Here is a 25,017-nt window from a genome sequence, read left to right as displayed (position 1 = left end):
TTGACAAAGGCTTCCTCTCTAGGGCAATTGCTCTTGACATATCAAAGGCCTTCGATAAAGTATGGCATAAGGGCCTACTTCACAAGATTTCCAGCTATAGTATAACTGGAAATGTTTTCTTGATTATTAAATCATTTCTCTCCGATAGACTCATAAGAGTAGTGGTTGATGGGCAGAAATCAAAGGCCCTCAATATTAACGCTGGAGTCCCTCAAGGGTCCATCCTAGGCCCAATTCTCTTCCTGATATATATCAATGACCTTCCAAAACACATACTTAAATCATTCGTTGACATCTATGCTGATGACACGACCGTCTATAGCAACACATCAAAGGCCGTAAATGACAAAGTTCTCTCAGATTCTCTCTCCTCTGATCTTGAGCGCATAGTACAGTGGGGGAGGAGGTGGCTGGTTACTTTTAATGTATCTAAAACCAAGCTCCTATTTTTACATCATTAAACGCTCTGATCTCCATCTGGCATCAATTGAAATGGGTGGCTCTCGTCTAGGGGAAGCTCCATGTTTTGATAAACTTCTGGGTTTGACCTTTACTCCTAACCTGAAATGAAACGCGTACATCAAGTCAGTTGCCAAGGTCGCTGGAAAAATGGTGGGATCCTTCTACCGCTCCAGAAGATATCTCCCCCCCCCCCGATGCAATTCTCTATCTGTATAAAAATCAAGTACGTCCAAGGATGGCGTACTGCTGCCACATCTGGGCAGGAGCTGCTAAAAACAGCCTATCCTGCCTTGACAGAGTACAAAATAGACTTCGTGGCCTAGTGGGTGATGCCCTTTTCTCTTCCCTGCAACCTCTCTCCCACAGGAGAGATGTTGCAAGCCTGTCTTTGTTTTATCGTTACTACCATGGCAGGTGCTCGTCTGAACTCCAATCTCTGGTTCCCCCTCGCCAATCTTTCACAATAAACACCCACCTAGCTGAAACCACTGTCAAAAATTTTCCCCACGCCTTATCTGTGCCAAAATCAAAACGTAGATTCCATGAACAAAACTTCTTTCTTAGAAGTGCACACTTGTGGAACTCTGTTCCGGTTGCCTATTTCCCATCTGACTACAACCTGGATGTCTTCAAGTCCAATGTAAACACATTCCTGATGAACCGCCTCCTTAAGTTATTAAATCTCCAACACTAACGTACTGTACACACAATAACCCTTATCCCCGAGTGGCTTCCGGGCCTTGATAAGTGGTGACTACCTTGTAAAAAAAAAAAAAAAAAAAAAACTTAATTTAAGGCAAGTGTTATCTCCCTTGTTTGAATTTGTGATACAACTTGTTATATTTATAAGATGAGGTGCAAGTCTATAAATGGTCCGCAAGTAATCTTTTTTACTATAAAAATCTGAAAAAATCTTTAATGTACGTACTTGTCACTGCATGAAAATGTCATATTCCAAAAATTACGTAAATCGGTCAAGTAGTTTTTTTTTTTTTTTTTTATTTAAGAAAATCAAATATTATGAGACATTTTATCAAAAAAAGACTTCACGCCATCTTGTTTTTGAATGATACACTGCTAGCGACACCTATTGAGAATGTTTGGAATAGAAGATCGGCAAGGGGCAGACAATCGACTGTCCACGTTAAAGAAAAAAAACTTGGATAATTAAGACATAAGTTTTTGAGGACGTTGAAAATAAAAATAACGTTTAAAATTCCAGGAAACGAGTAGTTTCCAAGATATGAAGAACTTTACGTAAATTGAGCATCCACACGTTGACGCTACTCCAACAAAAATTCAGCAAATGTGTATTTCAGCAGCGTAAATTCAAGTTTTACACTTGTGGTGGCCATAAAGTGGGAGATCATTATACGTTTAATTATTATAGAAAAGTGATCCCCCACTTTCTTTAAACTAACATTTCTTATCTTGGAAACTACTTCCCACAGAAGAGACGTTGCGAGCCTATCCTTGTTTTATCGTTATTTCCATGGCAGGTGCTCGTCTGAACTCCAATCTCTGGTCCCCCCTCGCCAATCTTTCACGAAAAACGCCCGTCTAGCTGAATCCACTGTGAAAAATTTCCCTCACTCTATATCTGTGCCTAAATCAAAACGCGGATTCCATGAACAAAGCTTCTTTCTTAGAACTGCACGCCTGTGGAACTCCGTTCCGTCTGCCTGCTTCCCACCGGACTACAACTTGGATGTCTTCAAGTCCAATGTTAACAAATTCCTAATGAACCGCCCCCTTAAGTAAACACTTCATCAAATCTCCACACTAACATAATGTACTTGCAATAACCCTTATCCCTGAGTGGCTTCCGGACCTTGATAAGTGGTGATCACTGTAAAAAAAAAAAAAAATTTAAACGTTATTTTCGTTTTCAACATCATCAAAACTTATAAATGTCTTAATTATCCAAGTTTTTTTTCTATAGCGTGGACAGTCGATTGTCTGCCCCTTGCCGACTTATATTCCAAACTTTCCCAATAGGTGTGGCTAGCAGTGTATCATTCAAAAACAAGATGGCGTGAAGTCTTTCTTCGATAAAATGTCTCATAATATTTGATTTTCTTTAATAAAAAAAAAACAAACTACTTGACCGATTTACGTAATTTTTGGAATATGACATTTTCATGCAGTGACAAGTACGTACATTATAAAGATTTTTTTTCAGACTTTTATAGTAAAAAAGATTACTTGTGGAACATTTATAGTCTTGCACCGAAGGTGAAGCTGAGAAGAGAATGTGTGTTTATGACATCACAAGAGATTCATATTTATTTTGAAATTTCAAATATTACAAAAAATGATAATTTACAAATATTTATGGAACTCTTCAAAAATTCCCTCATATCTTTAAAACAGTCACTGCTGGCTTATCTCCCCTCTTATCAAGATGGATTCAGCCATTGAGCTTGCTTGAAATTCTTTAAAACAGTCTAATTTCTATGTCTCCTCTCTTCCTTCACCTTCTGTTTGTACTGAAAGTTTTTGGTCTAATGAGGGGGGGGGGGTCGTCCTTTTGTACAAGGTGGAGGGATTACATTCCTTTGTTTTCTCCTGTGGGGGTGGGGAGTTAGTTTTATTGACTGTTTACTGAGGCATCCTCATCAGGAAATAGCACTACACATTTTTTCTTTTCATTCCTGGACCAGAATGCTCCACTTTTTAGAAGAGCCGAATTTCTCATATTAAACCAACCTTGTGGAATACCTAAACTTTGTGAAAACACAGATCAATAGCTTTTGGACTGGATTGTAAGTGTTCAATCTTAGGAGATCGTACTCTTCATTATTACCTGCTACTTTTGTTGACAGTGAAAAGGTTGTCTCTTCCTTTAGAAGAAAGGATATATATATATATTTCCTGTCACCTGAGAGGCACCTTCACTAGGATGTGTTGATGAGTCAAACTAAATTATTTTTTTTTCCTGGTGAAGAGAAGCCTCTTTTGTGGAAGGGGTGTATTTTCAACATTAAACCAAACTTATGTTACACCTAACATCAATATGGCTGTGTGTGAATCTCCTTTCCCTAGCAGGGTGACCTGACGTTGCCCGGGATTGAATGATGATCAACGAATGTTTCACACTCCCATATTTTTATTATCGTTGAAATTGATGAAATCTCCCATTCTACATTGCACTGTAGAGAACCTACTGTTGATTTTATAAAATTATTTTTATATATAATGGCTTGAATTTAAGTTTAAAATGCAAAAATCAAGTATCATACTTCCACTGTGCTCTAAACAGAAACATTCATTTCGAACGCACCCCTGTTATATCAAAGAACCAACTCTTAATTTTATATGTCGAGCCTTTTGGCTAGTGTAGTTATAAAACTTCTAAAATGCACTTGTGATGTTAGGCTGTGTAAGGTGTTAACTTTGGTCAAAATCGCCTGTTCCTTTTATCGAATAATTTTGATTATCGATTATCAGTACTTATCGAAAACATTCTGATACAAACTCTATCTAAGAACACTACCAGGCACCAAAAGTATGTTCATGTGAAATTTCATAAAAATTGGTCCAGCCGTTTTCGAGTCCATAGGGAACAAACACACACACACACACACACACACACACACACACACAGTTCCTCTTATATAATAGTAGAGATTTTCTATTGCTCGGATGGATTTGTTCTGTCTGGTCTTGGGTCTGGGAGAGCCAGCGTGTTTCCACTGGGAACTCTGTCTCTTAGACATAGCAGTAGATTCAGCTTTCATCACAAGTCATCAGAGCATCAAGAACTACAGGATCTGAATTGATCAGTTTGACCATTTCCCTGCTGTTATGAGAACGTCTTTCTTTCCGATCTTTTCTGAGCATTCTTGGAACAAACTTTTCACAAATCTTCTGCATCTTGAGTTCCTCGCGAATAATTGTGTGTACAGTTCTCACTGACATCAAACTGTGCACTTATTGTCTCTATAGACATACAATGGTCCTTATCTATGAAATTCTTATTTATTTATTTATTTTTTTTTACAGTGATCACCACTTATCAAGGCCCGGAAGCCACTCAGGGATAAGGGTTATTGCAAGTACATTACGTTAGTGTGGAGATTTGATGAAGTGTTTACTTAAGGGGGCGGTTCATTAGGAATTTGTTAACATTGGACTTGAAGACATCCAAGTTGTAGTCCGGTGGGAAGCAGGCAGACGGAACGGAGTTCCACAGGCGTGCAGTTCTAAGAAAGAAGCTTTGTTCATGGAATCCGCGTTTTGATTTAGGCACAGATATAGAGTGAGGGAAATTTTTCACAGTGGATTCAGCTAGACGGGCGTTTTTCGTGAAAGATTGGCGAGGGGGGACCAGAGATTGGAGTTCAGACAAGCACCTGCCATGGAAATAACGATAAAACAAGGATAGGCTCGCAACGTCTCTTCTGTGGGAGTTGGCCAATCAACTCTGGTTTTCTGACTTCGTTACTCCTTCCACACCTCTATTCATCTCACAGACTCCCTGCCTTCCTTGAATCTCTTTGTTACTCAAAAACTGATGCTCGATTCATGGAAGCTGGTCCAAAAGCAGTCTGAAGCATTCCATACGTTTCTATGACATTTTTTCCAAGTTTAAAACAGAATTTTATTGCATATCGTTCTTCTGAAATGTACTCACATCCAGATTGCGTTTTTGAAATTCACCAGCTGTGACACTCGGGCTTTAGTAAGGTGTTATCCAATTCCTGCTGTAACTGTTCACATATCTAAGGTAATGGCTGAAACCCTAGAGAAACGCATTCAGTCTGTAGTGGAATGGGGTCAAAAATGGATGGTAATGTTCAACGCTGCCAAGACAAAGCTCGTTTCCTTTAATAATTACATGAAACCTTACCAACCACCAATAACTATGGCTAGATATTTTACTTGAAAGCATTTCATTCAAGCTCCTTGACTTAATGTTCACAGGAAACATGAGTTGGAATAGATACATCAAGATAAGATCATGCCTGTTTTACAAGTATTTTAATGGTGGATGCTCTGACGAACTACAAGCCCTTGTACCCCCTTGACGAAAATGCCCCTGACAAACCTGACAAGTGGCGAAGTCCCACCCTTACACAGTTGAGACCCCTAGATGTAAGAAAGCCTTCTTCTCCAACTGTACTAACATGCAAAGGTTCGAGCAGTCATCTTGCTGCTAACTCCCTACATAGTACCTCTGCAATTTAGGTCCCTTATAGTAGCTCCCTACATCAAAGTGAAAATGTGGCTTGTTTGGGGTGAAAATGTAATAATAAAAAAAATCTATAGTGCAAATCATACTGAATATGCCTCCATGTAAATTTTATGAATTATTTTCATTTAGAAATCAAAAATACTCAGAAAATATAATGGATCAAAGACCTGAGAATGTGCATGTCCATGTACCTTTATGTTCAGTCAATGTCAACATAGCAGCAGTTGTTGGTAAGCATAGGCTGTGCATATCTTAGCCTAACCTTACCCCCAAATACACAGTTTTGATTACCAATCCCTGATCTTAAAATATGATGCGTCGTAAAAAACATAAAATGATCAAAATAAAATTTGTAAAAGTGAAAAAATGCAAATAAAAGAAAGGAATACAATTTTATTTTTAAGATGACCTAGTGTAAAAGAGAATATAAAATCATGAAATTTTGGCCTTAGGATGACTCCGTGTACTATGGACTATAAAACTACTAGCTGTACCTGCCAAATCACGTGTTGCCGTGGCCTAGTCTGGTTGATGCAACAAATGCACACGTACTTCTACAAACAAACATGCACACATATAAATACATGCACACATATAAATACATGCACACAAAAAACACCATCACGCACACACACACACACACACACACACACACAAACTTTGCAAATCAGGAATAGACAGTTTAAAGGCTTCCAAATCACACATTTTTAAATATATAAACTGCAAAATACTGGTTATGAACACGGGTCTTGGCTATAATAATCGCTTAATCCATTTTTTTTATTTAGTGTAAAAAGAATTTTCTTCTGTTATAAAAGAAAGGAGAAATAATGATTATCTGTGTCGCAAAACTATGAACGATGTATGTATACAGAAAAGATTTAGCATGGTAGTCAGGAATAGACAGTGTGGGTCTCGGCTATATTAATCGATTAATCCGTATTTTATTTTTTTTATTTAGCGTATAAATAAAGAATTTTTGTCAATCATACTTAAAAAAAAAAAGAGAGGTTTATCTAGCTTTTATAAAATAAAGAAGAAACAATGGTTATCAGTGCCGATGTGTCGAAAAACAATGTGTCCTATGTATGTAAACAGAAAAGATTTAGCACAGTAGCATAACTGTTTAATAAAAAATTAACATGTACGGCATACTTAATGTATAAATGAAAGAATTCTTGGCTTATAAACATTGTCTCGATGTATCACAGTTGTTTATTATGTTTGTATTAGGTGTATTTTATATAAAACAAATTTTCTATGAATTATGACAGTTAAACTAAAAAGATTTCTACTGACTGTAAAATTTGTCTCCATTCAAAATCTTTTTTTTAGATCGCTTGGCTTTTTTTTATGGAGATGATCATGCTTATGCCACAAACGTTTTTAAAAATGGAAACTTTTCTGTCCATTTCAGGGATGAATTAAACAAACGTGGTGTGTGTGTCCGATTAATTGGCAATTTGAGTTACCTACCACAAGACATTCAGAATATAATTGCTGAGGTTGTGAATTTATCGAAAAATAATACAAGGTAAGAATCTAAATGTGATCTATTTCTTTCATATCCATTAATCGATATATAAATAGCGTAATGGCAGCTTCAGATTTTTGTTTTTACAACATCTGATATGTTGTCTTGCATAAAAAAAAACTTAGCCATTAATTCAGCAACATAAATGTTTCAAAAATATCATTAAATTATTGGTTCTTATCCAGAATTTCCCTATATTAAAAAATAAATGTATGTTGTACATATTCATCACAAAATAAAAATATCACATTCCAAAAATTGTATAAATTGATAAAGTAGTTTTAAAGAAAATCATCTTTATGCAATTAATGGGAATTCGTAGGCATTACAACATAAATCTAATAAATATAAATTATTGTTGAGTCATCTCCTGTTTTTTTTTTGTTTTTGTTTTTTTTTTTCCCCCAAAAAATGTCGGGTGTCACAATTACTTACAGATACCCATAAAATTTGATTTTCCTTTTTAAAAATAGAATTACTTGATCAATTTACTTGATTTTAGGAATATATTTTTTGTTTCGTAATGGGTTTGTAATAGAAGGGGAATTCTGGACAAGGACCAAATTATTAGTATAAAGGTATGCCGCAGTTTTTGATAGCATGAACATGTTGATGAAACTGTAACAGTTTTTTCTGTGTACTATTTTTGTAGTATTCTTAGTCCATAAGCTGTTATCGTGCATAACAAATTTGCACTTGAAATTTCTCACTTTTTTTTGGGGGGGGGGGTCAATTTTTTAAATCTGTATATGGTCAGAAAGAAAAGAAAATATTTTCAAATATGTAATTTGGATGTGATTTTTATCAGTTGGGATTATTTTTTACAGCAAGTTTAAAAAAGTATTTACCTTGAACAAGCGAAAACGCAAAGTATTTTTTTTTTTTTTTTTTTTTTTTTTCAAAACTCAATTTTTACACATTTGTTTTTAAAAATTAAAATTAAATCATTCGATCTTCATCAATAGTTTTGAAATGGTACACGTAATCAAAACACATCTTAAACTTCGACCAGAAGTTTTTATTCACGGAGATTGGAAAAAAATTAACTTTTAGTACGATCTTATGAAAGCTAACTTATACAGTCTTACTGAATGAATACTTAATATAATCAAATCCTTACCATTTGCATCTGAAACCAAAGACCTTTGCTAATAGGTAATGTTGCTAAGTACTGTATTGAATTGATAGTAAGAAAATCATTCTCTGTAGGCATTAAAAATGTCTTTTGTTAAATATTATTGCATGAGGAGGATACCCAGAAACACGTGTTCATGGGTAACTTTTATGCACATAAAAAATATTTAAATTTTAAATAAAAAAAGTTAAATATTTAAATAAAATTAATAATAACAAAAAATTAGCCCCCCCCCAAAAAAAAGGGGGGGCACAAATAAACAAAAGGCATCTCTATCTATATAAAAGCCAAGTACGTCCAAGGATGGAATACTGTTCCCATATCTGGGTAGGAGCTGCCAAAAACAGCCTATCATGCCTTGACAGAGTACAAAATAGACTTCGTGGCTTAGTGGGGGATGCCCTTTTCTCTACCCTGCAACCCCTCTCCCACAGAAGAGACGTTGCGAGCCTATTCTTGTTTTATCGTTATTTTCATGGCAGGTGCTCGTCTGAACTCCAATCCCTGGTCCCCCCTCGCCAATCTTTCACGAAAAACACCCGTCTAGCTGAATCCACTGTGAAAAATTTCCCCCACTCTATATCTGTGCCTAAATCAAAACGCGGATTCCATGAACAAAGCTTCTTTCTTAGAACTGCACGCCTGTGGAACTCTGTTCCGTCTGCCTGCTTCCCTCCGGACTACAACTTGGGTGTCTTCAAGTCTAATGTTAACAAATTCCTAATGAACCGCCCCCTTAAGTAAACACTCCATCCAATCTCCACACTAACGTAATGTACTTGCAATAACCCTTATCCCTGAGTGGCTTCCGGGCCTTGATAAGTGGTGATCACTGTGTAAAAAAAAAAAAAAGAAGGCAGGTAACTTTCTCACCACTTGAGGAGGCATTTAGAGTTAAAATTTATTTTATTGTAATCATTTAAACTGGAGAAATACACACTTTAAATATGTAAACATTAGGTAAAAACTAACCAACATGGCTGTCTTTTAGCTGCCTTATCTCGAAGTGGAAAGCCTTGACTTTGTTGATCAAAAAAGCGAAATGCTGTGATAAGAAACTGGAACGAGATAAAATTAAAAACTTGTAGCAAAAATAAAAATTGAAGCCACACTTTGTGAAATGACCATGAAAAATATTTGGCGCTTCTATGCTATTAGGATGAAATTTCAGAAATCATAAAACTGAATTTCACATGAAAACAATGGTATCTACATATTCCTCATATTTTTAAGATTATATCCAAAAATTATGAAACTCTATACGGTAGAAATTTATTTATTAAAGAAAGTAAAAATAGAATTCGATGAAAACTATCATAAGACAAAAGAGAATTCAAAAGGGAGGTAATTTTCCATTTCGATTGGAACAAAATGGCAGCAATTTTTTACCTGCTAACACGATTAAAGCGGTTTTGTTTAATAATTCAGTAATATTCAGGTAATTTTGACTTCATAATTTGGAAGCTACCATTGTAACTTAATTGAATTGACAAAAAAAAATCAGTTGAAACTATTGTTTTTTATCTGAAAACTCCATTTATCGACTAAAAGATCTCATCTCAATTCTGTAGAAGTGCCAAAATCTTTCATTTACAAACACTGTACAATCAGAAATTACAATAAATCAAACAAACAACTAAGAAATTTCTCGTTTTGTTTTCCTTTTTAAATCACAATGTCGATTTCATGAGCTTAGAGAAGAATGGTTGTTTTTTTTCTTTACAAGTAACAAGTTTGAATATATGAAATTTCTGAATAACAAAAGTTGGTGTTCAAAACTAGCTTATCTATTTGACATCTTCCAGCACCTGAATAATTTGAATATGAATATGCCAGGGGAAAAAGAATTTTCTAACTTCACTAAACAAAATTGATGCATTTAAAAGGAAATTGATTATTTGGAAAAAAAAAACATGTTTTGCAAGGCAACTGTGGAATTTTCCCATTTTAGTTCAAAGAATAAATTTGTTTGACATTTTGCCACTGATAATTAACCATCTGGAATCTTTAATTAAAGGATTGAATAAATAATTTCCTTCTATATCACTTGAAGAGTATGATTGGATTAGAAATCCTTTTGTTGAATCTTTTAAGGTGGATTTCAGTTTGACTGAAGAAGAATTGGCAGGTATTTCAAATGACTGGACACTTAGAATGAAGCACAACTTGATCTAGACTCATTTTGGATTTGAACTGCAAAAGAATATTGATCAGTCTCAAAAAAAAAAGGCTCTACATATTCTCCTGCAGTTTTTTATGTCATACTTGTACGAATTTTAGGATTCTCCACTATGACAAATATTAAAAGTAAGAAAAGAGAAAAATTAGTAGCACTTGAAGAGATGTGTGTATGTCTTTTGAAAACAAGGCCAAACTTTCCAGTTCTATTTGAAAATTGAGGTAAAATTTTGCATTAATTTGTAATTTTCTTGAATAAACTATAACACGATCAGTCGGTCTCTGGTATGACTGGCTTTACATGTTATACTAATTGTCTTAGAAGTAGTCTCGTGAAATGGCCAGTCATTAGGGTCTGTGTATCAAGAAGAAAATCATACCTGAGGTGTTGGATGTGGGTGTGGCTCCTTTATTTTCTCAAGATGACCTCTTCACCCTGGTGGCATTCTGGTTGGAATATCCTTTCTTCGTCCTCTGGACCACTTTGTTGTTTGATGGAGGCGTTCATGGCAGACTCAATAAAACACACAACACGATACAATCGAAATATTTATGAGAAATCTTAACTATTTTATTTCTATACATAAATATATTACAATATTTTACAATGTTTTACAAAAAGAATCAAAAGCAATTAATACTTAAACTTTAAAAATTATTAGACTGAGCTACATAGATAGTCCTAACTAGTGTTGATGGAAAGGGGGTGCCCCCTCTCGTTCACAGAGAGACAGAAACACGCATGCTTACCCCATGTCGTCCGGACGAAAAAGGATCGATCTAGAAAGGGAATTCTGTGATTGCATTTCTTTGTATTTCTACGCTTATGGCCAAATCACCACCCGGCCATGTTGAAGAGTGCTAGCAACCGTGGCACTAAGATATAGTGGCCCAAAACAAATTTAGATTATATTGCAGTTTTGTAATTGTAAACCTTTTTCTTTATTTTATCAAAAAAATCCTTATATACATGGATGTATATGACGATCTGGAGGAAAAATTGAGCTCCTCAGAGAATCCGCGTCTGCAAAAATGTTAAAAACCACTACTTTAGAGAATGATCTCCAGTTTGTCATGTCAGGTCCATTGATAATGGTTGAGATAGAGCACACACACTTCTATTTACCAAAACTGGTGGGAATCTAGCTGCTGCTCAGCTACTTTGGACTTAAGACTGAGCATACAACTCTCACATTCTTTATTACTCTTTTACAGTGGTTGCTGCCAGTCCTGAAGGCAGCTTTAGTCTCAGTACATCTATTACATTGGAAGCAATGATTTCTGTGTGCAGTGGCAGCAGCACATTCTGAAGAAAACCACAACTGCCTGTTAGGTTTTTGCTGGAATTTTTTTAAGGATATAAAGTAGTCTATACGGACAATTAACTATTCCATTAGATCTAATACTGTAGAGGACAGATTCTTTTTAAGCATGGAATGTAGAGGTAGATCTAATATAAATGTACGGAAGCTATCCCAGTTAGCCATAGAGTATTGATGTACGATGGAGAAATGCATCTGAGGACTTATTACATTTTGTTTTTATCTTAACTGATACAACCAAATGGTCAGAAGATCCTAGTGGAGACAGAATGGAGGATGAACATAGTTCAGGGCAAGTTGTGGAAAAATAGTCTAGAAGACTTGCATACTGACCGTCACGGGTAGATTCATGAACAATCTGAGTTAGATCATAAGCAATGGAGAAATCATGACAGAACCTCTCTCCTAATCATCTGTATTGTTTGAGTGGGCTAACCATTCCAGATGTGAATGTTAACCAAAAGATGAGCAGACAGTGGTCAATTTTATCAGATATGCTCTTAGTAACTCCGCTGCTGTGGGGACAATAAAGAGCAAATGTAAATGCAGTGGTGATAGACTTGGTTAGAGCAGAGAGAGAAAGTAATGGAGAAAAAGAAACAAAGAAATTTTTTTTTTTTTTGTCCATAAGGTAAAGCCGTAACAATTACCCACTAGTATGGCATCGAGAGGCCCCACTAGAAGCTACTGCATGGTCCAGAATCCATTCACCAAATTGCAGTACAGCAGCCCCATTATATTGCACCTGCTGATAGGACAGCCTCCTTAGTGGTTAATCCAAGGTTCAGGTCTCTTATTATCAGGCAGATAACTTCAGTCCAGTTAAAACGTTTACCTCCAGCACCCTTGTTAGTGGCATGGTTACAAGGATAGACATAGAAGCAGAAAATTTCCGACATCTCAGGTGACTGCTCACACAAAAACACTGCCGACTTAGAATACAGCTTTTTCTCCCTTTGTCAGAAAAATCACTCGTTCTAAATGAGGACTAAGAGACAAATTCTTACAACAACTCTGCTGTTTTCCTCAAGTCATTCTCGATTTGATTTAAATGGAATTTATTTACTCCTTTTGCTAACATAGTTGACGCTAGGCAGTGCTTTATTAGTATGACTATTTAAAAAGTCTACTAAAGAATAACGTTGACATTGGGGGGGGGGGCTGCAAAAGAACGCGTATACATTCAAAATTGGGGAATGCATTTATTTTTAGGAAAATAGTAAACGAATCACAAACCGCAAATTAACAATTCCAATAATAAATTTTAACAGTAGTTTTATACATTTAATAAAACCCAATCAAATAAAAAAAAAAAAAATATGAATTAAAAACTGAAATAAATATAATTAATGTTAACATTTGCATCTAATAAAGAATAAATATCAAATAAATTCACAACTTATTTGCTAAAAGCATCCATCTTCAGTGCATAACTATTACGGATCGTCTTACCTTGATACGGCTCTGCATTCAACAAGATTATATAAAAAAAAAAAAAAAATCTTAGCATGCCATTGTTTAGCATTTGGACTTGTATCTTTTTAAGGGATATAAGGGGGGGGGCAGAATAGAATTGTCGGCTCTTTTTGTGATATACTAGCTGTACCCGGCCACGCGTTGCTGTGGCTTAATGGAAATGAAAAAAAAATGCTGACGGTTACAATGTATCTCAGCGGTCATGTTCAAATTAAATCAACGTTTCTAGAGGCACATCACACCTTTGATGTTATTCTCGTGTTGCCTACGCACGGTTCCAACATTTCAAAACACAACCGCTCAGATAGAACGCGTGGCTCTTTACAGACTTTTCTTTCTCCAACTTTACAACATGGCAAAAAAGAAAAGAAAACCAACATACTGAGGATGGAGTATAGCCCCAAAATATATTTGTTATAAATTTCAAACAAGTAAAATATCTGTTTATTTTCCTAATATTACGTTGTGATTTGGCTTTCAAGCGTACTTGATGCGTATTTTATTTTATTCAAATTAAATCAACGTTTCTATATGGAACTCACACTGTTGACATTAAAAATCACTTTATTGGTACTTATTCACTTATGTTACCGGGCTGGCGGGTGTTTTGTAACTATTCTGTACTTTCATCTAACAATTAAATAAACAAAAAGATATTGTAAAACTTGAATTTAACTTGAAAATACTATTTTAAAAAATAGGACACGAATATAAGAGCATAAGCACCACTTCATTTGACATATTTATATTCCAAAGGACCATGTGAATAAATTCACAAGGAGTTTAATTTAAAATGTTGTGTAATTATTTTTAAAAAATAATTTTACTTTCACTTGCACTTGTGTTGTATTTCTTCAATTTTGAATAATTTCACAATTATGAATTCACGTGTACTTTTAAAAAGTAGAATTTCATCAGTTGCGCTTTATTTTATTTTATTTATTACCATAATCATGTGAATATAATTTTAGCAGACAAAAAATTGGGAGACAGAAGTGTCAGGAGAACTCTATTTTGTTATATTTCCTACTGAAACGAAAAATAATTGTTACTTAGTTTATTTTTTCCATGCGTACGTGAATATAATGCACCGAAAAAAAAAGAACACAACACTGAAACAATATAGTAATAGGCTGAAAGTGTAGTATCTGTTCTGATGCTGCAAATTCATGTTAACATAATGAATACATATGTACAAAAAACATACACACACACACACTCAAGGTGAACACGCATGCAAAAAAAAAACCCACATGTGTATATGTATAAACACAAACAGAAACGCACATAGACACACTCAATCAAACAAAAACAAACACGCATGCACAAACACATGTACATGTTTGTGTATAAGCACAAACACGCATGCGCAAGATTTTTAAGCCTATTACTTTAATGACACACACATGCAAGTAAACAAACACACACACACATGTATGTGCATGAACGCAAACACATGCATGCAGAAGTTTATGCAACCTATTAGTTTAATGGCACACACACACACACAGAGCAATGCTGCGTTTTTTGTTTTTTTTATGTGTAAATACATGTGTAATGGGTTGTCAGTGTGTTTAATGCCATAAGTAATAAGCCAGAAGGTTTCTCTTTCGTATGTAATCCAAAGAGGCCATATGGAAATATAAGTAAGCATTCGGTTTTAAGGCTGATACCGTTAATCTTGAATGTCAGTAAGAGTATGCGATGTATGAATTCAGTAGCCAGTTAATGACAGCATAGACACGAAAGTAGGAAAAAGTATAAATTCACACGGTGAGGAAGAATGGGGTCGTAAGAGGACTTATTGAATAGGGGGGAAATAGGAACTACTTCCTTTAAAGATAATGGCGATAGTGATGTCGCTCCTAGGATGAAATGTACAATTTTATTATGAAGCCTAAATATGTCTGTAATGAAGTTGTAAAGTTACAGAATGTAGTGGCTAATAGATTCATATGTGGAATCTGTTGTTGCAAACCTACAGTATTTTGGTGCAGAGGGGAAAAACTGCACCACTTTTATTATATATATATATATATATATATATATATATATATATATATATATGGATCTAAAATCAACTTGTCAGATAAAAATGAGTACATTGGACCAGAGATAGTATTATATTTTAATAAAACACAGTCAAATAAATATATAAATTAAAAACTGAAATACAATTAATATTAACATTTGCATTTAATAGAAAAACTATTTTGTTTTTAAACTGTTTTCTTATTTTGCATACTAATTGTTGATTCTTTTTAATCGTTTATGAAAATTTCAAATGGCATTAACGACAACCAAATGCAAATGAGATTTGTTTTCCTTTTAAAAATAATTTTCAATCAATTTCATGGAAAACATTAGAGAAAAATATTTAGAAAGATCTACTCTTGTAATATATGCCCCCCCCCCCGCTCCAAAATGTATTTTTACGTTTAGCCAAATATGTCGACAGTACACGAGAGGGGGACGGTCCTTTTGAACACTTTTAAAAATCATTGAATATTTAATTAAACACTAAGAAATTTTAAAAGAATCGGAATCAACAATTTAGAACAGAATCAGTAATTGTATCGGAATCAACAAAATTTTGGAATCATCCCATCACTAATATATATATATATATACTAGCTAGATGCCCTGCATTGCTCGGTCGTACGATATGCTTGAACATGATATTTTAATTTATGCTGATTGTGTATGTGTTATTATAGAATCAATCCTCTATTGAATATTATGTATTACAAAGAATAATTTGCCTGGTAGACTAATTCGCAAAAAAATAAAAAATAATAATAATGTTGTTCATCAAATGCCATCCGTATTTGTTTACAATATCACATTAGCTGATATTTGGCTTGACAATGAATGCCCAGAAAAAGTCACTTCTGATTAATATTTATTTTTAAAATATGCAAACAAAGAAATGATTTGCAGCGATTTTTAAATGGTACCTCTTCTTTTATTGTAAATTGAATTCATTGATAAGAAAAAATTAAAATAAAATGGTGAGATACACCTGGGCTTGAACGCACGATCATTCAATCTGTAGTCAAATGCTCTACCACTGAGCTATGTTTCCAGATGTCAAAAAAAAAAAAAAACAAGCATAAACAAAAAAATTATTTTATTTGTTTATTTTTATTTATTTATTTATTTATTTATTACTTTTTAGATTTATTCATGATTAAATTCCAAAAAGTTTGGCTATAAAATGTTTTAATTTTATCCTTTTTATAGGTTTAGTGAAAATGTCGGCTATATTATTCTCAGATGTTACATAACTAAGAGTAATAGATTTTTTGCTTATTTCATCATTTCTGATATCAATATGCTTCGACCTTTTGATGAATCATAGAATTATTTGCTCATAAGATACTACTCTGGTTGTCACAATGAATTACTATAGGTTTTTTTACTTAGATCTGGTTTTAAAATAGATTTTAGAAGGATGTTCAGAAAAATTGCCTCCTGCGTGGAATGGGTGAGGGCCACAAATTCTCCTTCACAAGTAGAAAGTGCAACAATTTGTTGTTTTTTAGTTTTCCAAGAGATCATAGGTCCAGTCTTTGACAGTCTAAAACAGTACCCCGTTCTATTTTTTTTATCCTCAGTTACCTCAATCTGAATCTGAAAATCCTTCTAAATTTAGAGGATATGTTGATTTTTAAATATTAAAGATTATTCCTTGGTTCCTTTTAGATAACGAAGAATTTGTTTTGCATGATTAAGGTCCTTAATTGTCGGTCTCAATAAGTTTTGAGATAGCTTTGTTACAGTGTTACATATATCAGGCCTAGTTGCGGTCATCAAATAGATAAGGCTTCCAATCATTTCTCTGTATAATCGATCATCTATTAATTTTGTTTCGATCTCTATATTTTTATTTATATCTATCTCAACAGGATTTGCACACAGTTTGCAATGTTGCATTCCGAACTTGAGCAGAATTTTTTCAATGTACCGTGATTGGTTCATTGTTATAGTTTCGTTTTCATAGGTAAATTTTATACTAAGGAACCATGACAATTGTCTAAGATCGGCCATTTTAAATTTTTTATTTAATTTATTTTTAACATCTTTTAAAGTGTTGTCACAATTTGAGGCGAGTAATATATCGTCAATCCAAAAAACCAAAATCAACAATTCATTACCTACATTTTTGGTATACGTGCACGCGTCTACGGGACATTGCTTGAATTTTGAATTTACTAGTAAAGAATTCAGTCCCATTGTTTGAGTGAATACATTTTACTGAGCTGTACGGGGCAAAAAAATAAGCTAAATATTTCTTAGTGGCGAGGATAATATCTGATTTGTTTTTTAGAAAATAAACTGTAATCAAACCGGAAAAATCATCAATTAAGTTTAAAACGTACCTTAGATTATTTCTCCCCATCGGGCTGATCGGACCTGCCAAGTCACAGTGCATAAGTGAGAATTTTCGTGGCCTTTTTGTCTGGTGTTTTGCTTATATATTTTGTCATTTTCCCCTGTGCACAAACATCACAATTTGAGAGATCATCTGAAGGTATTATTTTCATACCTTCGACTACATTTGGTAATTTTCTAATATCAGCTGTATTGCAGTGTCCTAGAATTTTATGCCAGGTTTCCAAGTCGTGACAGGCAGTTTTTGAGGGAACCATACTTTTTAAATAATATAGTTGGCCATTTTCTTTTAATGTCAAATACAGTTCCATTAGTGTATATCAATTTTGACTTGTTTTGGCCAAACTTGAAGACAAGATTCAAGCAAGCAAGCCTGGACAAGTCCACAACATAGTTTTATAATTATACATAAGAATTTTATATATATATATATATATATATATATATATATATATACACTAGTAGTAGTGTAGTATCTGTTCTGATGCTACACTCAAGTTAATTTGTCCTTAGGAAAGGGAAACTCTTCTATACTAAGATAATTTTTATTTTTGCCTACTTCCAGAGTTCCTCTTTGGGGGGGGGGGGACAAATAAATACCAATAAAAAAAACAATGGGCTTTTAATATAAATGTCAGAGCAAGAAAAAAAAACTCAACTTTATTATGTAATTTATTTCTCATTTTTTCGTTTTGTTGGCTGTACTGAAAAATGCATAGGATTTTAAAGGCAGGAATGACTTTTTTGAATGAAGTGACATTTTTAATGCTTCTTTTCAAAGGTCCCGAAGCAATCACCACCTGCACCTCTACCTTACATAAATAAAATAATTTATAGCTTACTTGTTTGCAAAAAAAAAAAAACAAAAAAAAAAAAAACGAAATGCACTCTGATGGATTTAATTTTAATTTCATAATTTTTAATTTCGTTTTAGTACTTTATACTAACACGAGAAATCTACAATGTTATTAAACAGTTTTTGAATGAAGAACGTTTTTTTTGTTTTGTTTGTTTGTTTTTCCTTCGTGAGAAAAAAAAATAGTCTCGTACAATTTCAAGATTTAAAGAAAGTTCTAATCTCATATTAAAAGAGCTCAAAGTTTGTCACTAGAATTTGGGAAGATAAACGATCAAACGTGTTTTCAAAGAAGAGAAAGTGGGAGAATGAACCTAGCATCCGTATTTCTAGTGACTTCGGACCTCGAATGAAATTCGCAGCATCTGCATTATATACATTGCCCAAATCGTTGCTTCTGACGTAATGCGATGTTTAATTTGCATATTTCGATTGAAAAACCTAATTTTAATAAATAATTGTACATTATTATTAGCGTTTAGTGAGCCGTGGTGTGGTATGATTATATAAGCAAATATTCGAAGATTAGCGTTTTTTTATTTAAGTTGTTTAAAACAGTTTTATTTAAAACTGCTTTCGGCTTTATAACGCAAAGTGACCTTGACCTTTTTTACATCACGGTTATTGCGTGCGTTTATATCAAAAGTTGAATAAACAGCTGATGAGAATTTCTTGTAAATTTTGAAATTGCAAATTATTTATTATCTAATTTTTTTAATTTTAATCTGTAAAACTGTTTAAAACTATTTATAAAATAATGGTCAATGTCATGTTTCTTTCCAACTCCTCAAAAAACTTTAAAATGACGACTTTTATAGGTTTTCGGTGGTGCTGAAAACGAATATCAAATTTAAATTTGGGGCAGATGAGTAGTTTTCATGATATGAAAAAATCACTTTTTTAAAAAATGGGGGATCGCTTTCCTATATAAATTTAACGTAAAATAAGCACCCACTTTCTAACCACCTAGTAATTTATTCCTATCATAAAACAAATGTGACTGTGATATTCGTTTATAGAACCCTCGAAAACTGGCGCTGTTTTTTACTAAGAGATTCGTTCATTTTTTTCATAATTTAGGATGCTAATTATGCTGTCAGTAAGTTTACACGAGCGGTTTACAAAAATATATATATATTTTTTTTTTTTTTTTGCATTCAATTATAGAACTTGTATAATTTTAACAGGTGCTTCTTCTGTAGTTTAATTAACCATTTTTCGGTAAGTAACGTGCCGACATTAACCGAGCAGAAGAATCATTTAATAGTTCACAAAAATTCTGTTTACATTAGGGGGCGCCCTAATATAAACAGAATTAATATTAAACACCTGTTAACAACTATACAAGTTCTATAATGAAAAAAGAACGAAAAACAAAAGTATATTTTTGTAAGCTTACTGACAGCATAATTAGCGTCCTAAATTATGAGATGAAAAAATAAACGAATCTCATAGTAAAACAAACAGCGCAGATTTTCGGGGGTTCTGAAAACGAATATCAGTTAAATTTGTTTCATGATATAAGAAATTACTAGGTGACCAGAAAGTGGGTGCTCATTTTAGGTTAAATGTATATAGGAAAGTGGTCCCCCACTTCTGGAAAAAAGTAATTTCTTCATATATCATTTTCTTCATATCAAGTTTTTTGTGGAGTTGGAAAGCAACTTGACATTGGCCAAAATAATTTATTATAATAATCAGTTTCTTAGTGTTTTAAGTTTAAAACACTTTCAATTGTCAAAAATATAATTTTACAAATGAAATTAAATTTTTTATATTCTTTTGTTTGCATTATATAATTTTTAAGAAATCTTTTAAAATTGAGTAAATTTTACTTGGTTCCCACCTTAACATATTCCTTTTAAAATGTCAATTTTCCTAGGTTTTCGGGTATGCTGAAAACGAATATCGCATTTAAATTTTCCGCAAATAAAATATACAGAAAACTATTTATTTGCGGTAAATTTAAATGTAATATTCGTTTTCAGCATACTCGAAAACCTCTAAAAGTCGTCATTTTAAAGGAAAGGGTGAGAAACCAAGTAAAAATTTACCTAAAATTGTTTATCTTTAAATATTCATTCCTTTTAATACCTTTTTGAGTGTGTGTCATTATCAGCATCATGCTTTTTGAAAAGTTGGATTTTAACAATTTCATTTTTATTTTATTTAAAAAAAAATGTTTTTATATAAAAACTACAGCTGAAAGGCTCGGATGAAAAAAAAAAAAAAAAATCCAAGAATAAAATTAAAAACTGAATTACTTGAAATGAATATTAGAAGTGTTTTTCTTTTGTTTTTATAACTATTTCTAACTTGTTTTAGTAAATTCTGACACTTCCTCATATTTTATTTAATTATTTATACTCACTTTGACTATCACCATATATATATATATATATATATATATATATATATATATATATATATATATGGAGTACTGTTGTCACATCTGGGCTGGTGCATCTGCTGCTTGTCTCTCGCTCCTGGACAGGGTTCAAAAAAGAGTCGCCAACCTGATATGTCCTGAACTGTCATCTAGGCTTCAACCTCTGTCCCATCGACGAGATGTTGCATCCCTCTGCCTGTTCTACAAATACTTTAATGGTGAATGCTCTGACGAACTGCAAACACTTGTACCTTCCCGACGTAACTACCGCTACTAAGTCTCATCCCTTTACAGTAGAGATCCCTAGGTGCAAGAAAGCCTTTTACTCCAATAGTTTCTTCCCCAGAACTGCGGGTCTTTGGAACTCCCTTCCGGGATTCTGCTTTCCCAACTGCAATGATATGCAGAAGTTCAAGTGTAATGTTAACAAACATCTTTCTACTCTTCTCCCTTCATAATGACCCCGCTAATTAATTCCCTAATAGTAGCCCCCTGCTTCAAAGTGGCACTGTGCCTTGTTTGGGGTGAAAATTGAATAAAAAATAAAAAAATATATATATATATATATGCCTTGACAGTGGTTTAAATTTTTTTTTTTTACGCACATCTTATCTTCCTTTAATAATATTATTTAAACTCATTCCCTTTTCCTTGCCCCCATTTGTGAATTATTCCACGGATTTCTGCCTTTTGGATCACTTTGGATCATCTTCCAATTACGCGATTCCCTTGGATTTTACTTGTGGAAATGGAAACTTAACCAACTTTTTTTATTTTTGGATTTTACTGTTATTGCATATTTTAACCTTCACCAGACTCTCTATTCACGTGAAATCACTTTTTTATTCACCCTATTCCCTCTGCTTCACTTTTTGTTATCAAGTAAGATCTATGACTTACTTGTAGTTTCATTAAATACTTTTGCAAGCAAAATCCGATCCCGCATTTTGCTAAATCCTACCCTCTGATGAGTAGGAAAGTATTTCTTCGAAACTCCGCAGATTAAGGACTAAAATTTATTTTGTGCTTCCTTTTTAAAATTAAATGTTTTTAATTCTTTTTCAAAGTGTTTTTTAACATGTTTTATTAACTACTTGTTCTTATATATATATATATATATATATATATATATATATATATATATATATATATAACTTATTTGAAATTCTTGTGGAAAATAATGAATCAGAGAATTTAACAGATTTTTTTCCACTTAAAATTCTCTAATCTTACCACTCACCCTAAATCTGTATGACAGGGGAGTGGGGGGGCGTTGCCACTCGGACTTAGAGTTAGTGCGCTATTCTGCACAAGTATCTCATTTTTTTATATTTTTAAATTCTTTTTACGTTAATCCAGGTTTGTGTACTTTTTAGTTAGTTAATTCCTATTTCGGTCAAATAAATTGTTTAGCGTTAAATGGATTTCAACATTATTTCTGAACAACTTTCTTTTTATTTTACTTGAATCGTATTTTCGTAAAAAAAAAAAAAAAAAAAAAAATGAAATAAATGATACATTTAGAAACACGAACTTATAGCAAGTGAAATGAAAGTTGGTCGGAAAAATATAGTCCCAATCTTTCATACTGAGATTTAACTAAGGAAGGAAACTAAAGTGTTAATCACTTTTAATTAAAGGGTATGGGCACGTTCTTTGTAGCCAGGAACAAAGTATAATATATGTTCTAATAATAATAATATCAATGGAGAATAAGAGAGAAATCCTTCTAAATTGAGACAATTTTTATTTTTGTCCCAATCCACAATGTCCTTTTTTTGGTGGCGGTGTGGGGCGAGAAAATAGTATTAAGAATTTGAGTTATCGTTCTTCCTTAATTAGCCGCTTTCTGAACAATGGTGACTAATTTGCTAGCCAAGTTTTCAAGAAATCTGAAGACGAATTTAAAAAGTCTTTATAAACTAGCCGTGCCGTGCAATGCATATGCCTTGTTGCCCGGCAGTGTTTTTTTTTTTTTTTTTTTTTTTATCAAATTACTTTTTTAAAAGATTTCACAAAAGAAAAAAAATTTCATTATTTTTGTTGATTCATGGAATTGAACCAAATTGTTATGTCGTAAAAATTGACCGAAAATGATTAAATGCCTATGGCCGCTAACTGTTCCGAAAGTGGGTGCTCATTTTATATTAAATTTATATCGGCGAGTGCCGAGTGACTGATCCCCCACGCTAAAATCTTTTTTCTTTTTCTTTTGTTACGAATATTTTTTCAGGCTGTGTGTAATCGCCCGAAAAAATAGAATCTTAATTTTATTTTTTGGTAAACTGCAATGAGTGTGATATTTAAAAAAATAATTATTTAAATTATAAATAACGAAGAAAAATGTATAAGTTACATATTTATTAATATTCCAAAAAATCTTTACGATCCAAATAAATGTTAAATATGGCCGACAAGTCGCGTGGTGCAATTTTTTAATTTTTTTTATTTTACAAATGTGTGTAAGATATTATTTCTATCGAGATTTAACTAGTTTTTATTTATATAATTCTCATATGTGAAACTGTAAAGATGAGATGTGGACTTATATTTTCGGATGGTTTTCTGCCTGCTTCACAAGGTACTGTTAGGCGTACTACTACAAAAACACGCACAGTTGTTGTTGTTGTTGTTGTAGTCAGCCTGATCAAATTATTTTCAGCTTTTAAAATAAAAGAAAAGATTTTATCTTAAACTGTAAATTTATTGATTATTTAAGAAATTAGATGGTTCGTATTTTATTAATTTAAAGCAGGGAGATCTCCATCTCCACTCAAGAAAAAGAAAACGTGTTATTGCAATTGCATCCTCGCACAACAGTTTATTATATATATATATATATATATATATATATATATATATATATATATATATAATATATATATATATATAATGTGTGTGTGTGCTTATTTAGAATTACACTTAATTAAAAAAAAAACACAAAGTGGTCTATAACAAATTTTACGAAAGGCAAGATAAGTTACTCTTCTACCTAACTGAAAATGTTTTTATTGTTTTAACTTATTTTAAAGCGTTTATTCGGTTCGAAAAACAAGCAGTTTCGAACGTTACGAGAAAAAAAAATGTCCGCGATGTGACTCTTACATTTTTGTTATCTCAATAATGGCCTAAGAATGAAAAATAAAACTAAATATTGGTAGAAATCCAATAAATGTCACGGTAGGTGGGTTTCGATCAGTATTTTTTTTTTTTTAAGTTTTTTTTTTTTTGTTTGTTTTTTGTATTTTTAATTAAGGAAATCAAATTTTACGGGGGGGGTTGTTTGTTTGTTTTTCGATTAATAAAATAGTACGATTTGTAAATCTCGGTAGTTAAATTGAGTTATCATACATTCTAAAAAAAAAAAAAAAAAAGCATGGCGTCTCCTGGCCATACTCATAAAATTCGATTTTCTTATTAAATAAATTTTAAAAAATACTACTTGTTTGTACGTAATTGGAAAATTCAAGATGGCGCCTCACTCCCTCTTAACACGGTGAGTTTGGGAAAAAGTGTTATAAATAAAAACTAGACAAAATACTATTAAAAACCCGCCGAATGTGTCAACCTATATCACGGTAACATATATTGAGCGAGTTTTTAACAGTATTTTATCTAGTTTTTTTATTTATAACACCTTTTCCCAAACTTACTGTGTTAAAGAGGGAGTCAGACGCCATCTTGAATTTTCCAATACATCGGTAAACACTGTATGGTTTTCGAGCTGAATAAACATGTTACATTGAATAAAAACACGAAAAATATATCCAGTTTGGTAGAAAAGTAACTTATTTTGCCTTTGATAACATTTATTTGTTATATATTTGTTTTTTGACAACTTTTTCGAATCTATGTGTACAGTAATACAAACCCAAGCGCCGACACTCCCTCCCCATCTTTAATAACTAGCTTTTCTTCCTAAAAATCGAACCTTTTGCTCGGTATGATAACAAATTGTTTTTTCGCTGTAAAATAAAAACTACTTGATGAAATTAAGTGAAATTCTTTTTTCGGAGAAATTCATTCCATAACAGATACGTACAATTTAAACTTTTTTCAATATTTTCATTTTT

At 32.9% G+C, this 25,017-nt stretch overlaps 1 protein-coding gene across 1 annotated transcript in view; it reads left to right on the top strand.

The window, feature by feature from the left end:
* The window catches only part of LOC145241327 (dehydrodolichyl diphosphate synthase complex subunit DHDDS-like), a 99,410-nt gene that overhangs the window by 54,283 nt on the left and 20,110 nt on the right, over positions 1-25,017 (top strand). Inside the window, exon 4 of the mRNA XM_080104159.1 lies at positions 7,077-7,193. Within this exon, the coding sequence (XP_079960285.1) occupies positions 7,077-7,193 (117 nt within the window). The remainder of the gene's footprint in view (positions 1-7,076; positions 7,194-25,017) is intronic.

The sequence above is a fragment of the Euprymna scolopes genome, chromosome 20 (genome assembly GCF_053919585.1).
Source record: "Euprymna scolopes isolate OS-2025 chromosome 20, ASM5391958v1, whole genome shotgun sequence".
NCBI lineage: Eukaryota > Metazoa > Mollusca > Cephalopoda > Sepiida > Sepiolidae > Euprymna > Euprymna scolopes.
The sequence above is the reverse complement of the archived record's forward strand: the minus strand, read 5'-3'. Positions and strand labels throughout refer to the sequence as shown.